The following is a 5,862-nucleotide window of genomic DNA, read 5'->3' as shown; positions in this document are numbered from 1 at the left end:
TTTTTATACCCGTACTCAAAAAAGAGTTAAGGGGTATATTAGATTTGTGGTAAAAGTGGATGTGTGTAACACAGAGAAGGAAACGTTTCCGACCCCATAAAGTATATATATTCTTCTTCCAGCTACATCAATAGCCGAGTCGGTAGAGCTATGTCTGTCTGTCCGTCTGTCCGTCTTGTTTGACGCCTGGATCTCAGAGACTATAAGAGCTAGGGCAACCAAATTTGGTTTCCAGACTCATGTGATATCACACTGCTACAAGTGTATTTCAAAATTTCGCCGCTTCCGCCTCCACAAAGGACGAAAATCTGTGGCAGCCACGATTTTAAAGATACAATAAAACTAAAAGTAGTATCGTAGAGAATGACCATATTTACCAGATTGCCGAATCTGAATCAGATCGGATCATAATTATAGCCAGAATGAAGAAATTCATTTTCAGTTGCTTCCCCCGCCTACTTCAGCCAGAGACACGCTGGTCATTTTCTTTCTCGCTCGCACACTCTGCCGCGTTCACTGCGCGAGCAACCCCTAGCGGAGGAGATGTAGAATCTAAATGGAACATGTACAATATACGTGTTAGATGTATGATATACATAGTAGATGTAGATCTAGATAGCAGATGTAGCAAAAAAATGTAAAATGTAAATTTGTTTTTTAATTCTAAAATTCTAAAAAATATTATGCTTAAAAATGTATATACTGACTGAGTACGGGTATAAGTAGAGTCGCGTCCCCAGAAGCGACTCGCACGTTCCTTCTCGTTTTATCTTAAATTTACGCATACAACTGATGAAAATTACTTAACTTTTTTACTACATAATAAAAAGTTTTGTTTAAAAAGAAAGCATACTCATAAGATTTATTATAAAGTCAACTTAACACAATTATCTAAATAAATAAACAAAAAAAATTTTTTTTAATTTTTTCCTCTAAGAGTACACCCTTCGACACGGTAATAAGATTATTACCAGATGTTGGAAAGGTCCATAGCGATATATTTCATTATGAAATACCATTTCATTTCTATTTTCATTATTGATAATTGATTTCAATATTGCTGCTATTTCGTCAAGTCCATTCGGTTAATTAGCTGTAAACGACAAATGCTATCCTTCGTTTATTGTGTTGTTTTAAATGACTTATTCTTAAATGATTTACTAAAAAACGAATGTATCTGGTTTTGATACAAAATAGAACATTCGAAAATTATCGAATGCATACATTTATACATACATATGTAAGTCTATAGTTAATTTTTAAAAAACGAAAAAGAAACAAAAACATCATCAGGTTTAACATTTATATTAGAGTTTCAAAAACCCACGAAAAGTCGTACGCCAAATCGAATTCTCGTAGCCACTAAAAGATTCAAGTTGACGGCTCAGTCAACCCGTACTATTTTGGTCATAGATTTCTATTGATCCAGACTTAGGGATTCTATTTATATAAAAATGTATGAATATGTTTGTATTATCAACTATATTTTTGATATTCATTCGATGTTATTTCGTAGATATATTCACAAAATATATGCTATTTAGTTTTCTGGCATAGGTCACTTCTAGTCGCAATAGGACCAAATGGTCATTTGTATAAAAAAGTTTGGACTTTTATGGATTAAACATACATACAACTTTTTCATGTACGACCACGTTTGATATCGATTAACGATAAATCAAAAATTCATCTCAGGCAAAAATTGTAATTTACACATGAAAATGTCTGTGTTATTCTCCCATATTTGAGCTGGATTTTTCAAGCCAAGAATGCTTAGATCAGCTTAGTTCAACTTTTATTGATGAAGCACCATGCATTGCCAATGTAAAAAACTGATATCGAGAATTCAATCGTGGAGCTCCTTCGTTGCAGGACAAATTTCGGGAAGGTTGTTTAAAATTAATTGTTGTCCCACAAAATATCGATGATGTGCGCGAAATGATTGAGCAAGATCGTCATTTTACATACTGTGAGATTGAGGTATGCTTGGGCATTAGTTTGACGACCATTAATAAGATTCCATGATCACCTCGTGGTAAAAAAGGTGTGTTATCGAAAATCGTAGTGCTTTAAAAGCTGGGTATAACATCTATAAAGGGGACGGCTCATGGATGTATAAATAAAAAATCGAAACAAATCAATAATCGACGGTATGGATGTTTTAAAACAAAAAAACCCTGATTAAGGCCTGTTTTATAGATACTTTTTCTGAGTGCCAAAAGTATTGTTAGTGGGTTAAAATGTTTTAAAAAAGAGTTTCATATTCCTGGATAATGTTGTTCAAAGTAATAAAGCCATTTTCAGACGCCTAAGTCGTGTTTTTCATATTTAGGTCAGAAACTTAAATTGCAGCCCAACAAATCTCTTATTTTCTATACACTCGTTCAATTTGAAGGACTAGAAATATCTCAAAAAGAGTTTTGAAAGTAGTGAGGTGCGGCACTACTATTTCATTGAACACAACTGTATGTGCCCATTTAACCGATATTATACAAAATTAAATTTAAAAATTGCATAAAACTGCCACTCATTTATCCAAATTGATAATAAAACTAAAGCTTTTAGCGATAAAATACATATGTACATATATCAGATAATTTTCACTTAGTTTAGTTTTTTGGCACGCCCAAAAATTATATACGAACTGACATGTACATACATACATAAATATATACATATGTAGGTATGTATGTATGTGGATGTGCACTTATGTATGCATGTACATACATTGTAGTACGCTGTAATATCAACAGAAAATAATGAGGAAATATATTATTTGTATATCGGTTTTTTGTATATGGATAACTAAATCTCTTTCAATTGGTCAGACTTCCGCACAATACATTCATTGCCTCGAAGCTACACCTTCTGTTTCTATTGGTACAAAATAAAGACAGGGACGACTAGCTCATGTTTTGACTGGTATTGAGTGACAGTGACTACATCTTGCTATCTCCCTTTGTTGTATCTATATACATAAATATCTACGTGAGTGTGAATGCTTCGCGCTCTCAATAACTCTCACTTGCCAGTATCTTCACCATTAGGGTAGATTTTACCTTGCATGTGTTGTATATTCTGGGCCGTTTTACGTGATATCCATACCTTTTTTTACTCAGCAACACACTTTTGTTGCCGAACAACATTTTTAGGCCCCAGCAACATTTAATGGCTGGCGTATTTGAGTGGATCGGTCTTGCCGCCCCCGAACATTAATGAAACATGTCTTGGCCGCGGAAAAACAACAGTATTCTCGTCTGAGTTTAGAAAAGTCCGTTGATATATTTGGAAAAAAAGAATTTAAAGCCAGGCACTAAACGAAGCTGGTTCATCATTTAATATTGACATTTTCGCTAAAAAACCAAAAAATATTTAATGTATTTTATTCAAAACCCACCACTTTGTTGTGAACGGCGTGCGCTCAAGAGTACTCGTGAAAATTGGAAAATCAAACAGCAACAAAAACTTTTAAATGTTCAACATAATTCTATAGTTTTATTGTGAAAGAAACAGGGCTTTATTTCATAAACAAGCCTTATATAATTCTAAAAAACAAAGTGTCAATGATAGACGTCAGTTAGTTTCCGTTGAAATCGTATCAGCTACTGAAAATCAAATAACCATCGTTAAAAATCTACCGACTAGTCCCGTTTTTTTGATTACGCGCTCCTTTGCAGAGACAAGGAACACACAGAAATAATGTCGAATTTTGGTTTCTAAAATAAGAAACTTTATTGATACATTCCACAAAAGTATCCATATATTTTCGCAAAAAAAAAACGAAACAAAAAAATATACATATTAATATATATATATATGAACGTATTGTTGATAATAACAATATTTATATACATATATCAAAAATCACTAGAACAGAGTATTTGCTTGTGCCGTGATATCACGAAAGGGAGATTACGAGTTTTATGAAAATTTAAACGAGGCCACAATGCCACGCCCGTTGAAAATTACTTACGGTGATCAGAAACCGCCATATTCGTACATATCATTAACTGCCATGGCCATAATGCACTCACCACAAAAATTGTTGCCGCTCAGTGATATATATAGATTTATTATGGAACAGTTTCCTTATTATCAAAAAAATACACAAAAATGGCAAAATTCATTGCGTCACAACTTAAGCTTCAATGATTGTTTTATAAAAATACCACGCAATGAAAAGAAGGGCAAAGGATCATATTGGACACTGCATCCTATGGCATTCAATATGTTTGAAAGTGGGAGCCTTTTAAGAAGACGAAAACGATTTCAGGTTAAGAATATTAAAAAGGAAATGTCTGATTGGAAGTTATCTGCACCGCCGTCTAATGAATCTGGTTCCGCTCCCTATTTAGGTGACAAACGGTTGCAAACCGACTTTACTGAACAGTTTATGTATAGCCATTTCAAAGTTGCTGATCTTTGGAATTATAATATCTGCACACCGCTGCCTCCGTTAGGTGTATCTAAAGTACCTACTTTTCGTCCTAAACGTGCATTCACAATTGAAAATCTTATATCCCCAGATTTTACTTGTACGCTACGTAAAAAAGGTGCTCGCATTGGTTATAAAGAGAATGAATATGTGGAAGAACCATTAAAACAGACACAGCTAATAAATCCATATTCTCATAATTTAACTGAGTTAACAGCACAGTCTAATTTCTACAATAAAAACAATTTACTTACTAGCCATTTTGGAAGAATAGCTTACTACCCACAGACACTTTCGCATTTTTTAGAGTGTTATTATAGACCATTACCATTATTTTGATTTAAAAAAGAACAACCGTGTATCCTGTATTTGTAGTATACAAATGTATATCATAGTATGTTAAATTGAAATTAAAATTGTATATGTAATAGAAAAATTGGGGTTTTTATTTAATATCGTTTATTACTAAACTATTATGTATCATATTAACAATAAAGATCCGTGCAAGAACTAAATATATGCTCTTATAATAGAAAAGGAACGAAATACCTATAAAATGTATACTTAATTTTCGAAAAAAATAATACCATTGCTCTTTGATTTTGAAAAGATGTTTGCATCGAAGAGAAGGAAGCATAATCCAATCGCATCGATCAGCATCCGCATCAATATAGCCACGTCTATCAGTCCGAAATGAGCGCCTATAAACATACATACATACAATCAAACATCTCAGACAATAAAAGAGCTAAAGCAACCAGATTTTATACTAGATCTAATTTATGACAATTTTTCTTACGCTCCCTACGACCATTCAAACGTAAAAAGATTGTGGGATGCTCAAGTTGGAAGGTACTGCCGCTAATCGTTGGGAAAAATCGCAATGAGTCTTAAGGCGTTTTGAGTTAAGGAGTATATAAGATTTGTGGTAAAATTGGATGTGTGCAACGCAGAGAAGGAAAAGTTATATTCTTGATCATCATCAATAGCCGAGTCGATATAGCCATGTCCGTCCGTCTGTCCGTCTCGATGAGCGCCTAGATCTCAGAGACTATAAGAGCTAGAGCAACCAAATTTTTTTACTGACTCATGTGATATTACACTGCTACAAGTGTATTCAAGTGTATACGAAAATCTGTGGCATGCACAATTTTAAAGATACGATAAAACTAAAAACGCAGTATCGTAGAGATTGACCATATCTACCAGTTTGCCGAATCTGAATTAGATCGGATCATAATTATAGCCAGAATGAAGAAATTAATTTTCCGTTGCTTCCCCCGCCTCCTCCAGCAAGGGACCGCGCTACTCATTCTTTTTCCCGCTCGCACACTCTTCCTCGTGCAGTGAGCGAGCGCCCGCTAGCAGAGAAAATGGCTCATGTATAATCTACATGTTAGATGTATAATATACAAATTTTTTAAAAT

General features: G+C 34.0%; 1 protein-coding gene across 1 annotated transcript; it reads left to right on the top strand.

Annotated features, from left to right (window-relative positions):
- The first annotated feature begins 3,849 nt into the window (after window positions 1-3,849).
- LOC111071615 (fork head domain-containing protein FD5) lies at window positions 3,850-4,881 on the top strand. The gene has a single exon (XM_022363057.2). It carries the CDS (start codon window positions 3,947-3,949, stop codon window positions 4,772-4,774), a length of 828 nt encoding a protein of 275 aa, XP_022218749.1. The 5' UTR covers window positions 3,850-3,946; the 3' UTR covers window positions 4,775-4,881.
- Window positions 4,882-5,862: the final 981 nt, after the last annotated feature.

The sequence above is a fragment of the Drosophila obscura genome, unplaced genomic scaffold (genome assembly GCF_018151105.1).
Source record: "Drosophila obscura isolate BZ-5 IFL unplaced genomic scaffold, ASM1815110v1 contig_192, whole genome shotgun sequence".
NCBI classification, from domain to species: Eukaryota; Metazoa; Arthropoda; class Insecta; order Diptera; family Drosophilidae; genus Drosophila; species Drosophila obscura.
Note: the sequence above shows the minus strand (reverse complement) of the source record. Positions and strands in the feature narration are given on the sequence as shown.

Bases quoted from the DNA above. Each gene is read 5' to 3' on its own strand.
- LOC111071615 (XM_022363057.2), top strand. From the start codon at position 3,947: ATGCCACGCCCGTTGAAAATTACTTACGGTGATCAGAAACCGCCATAT.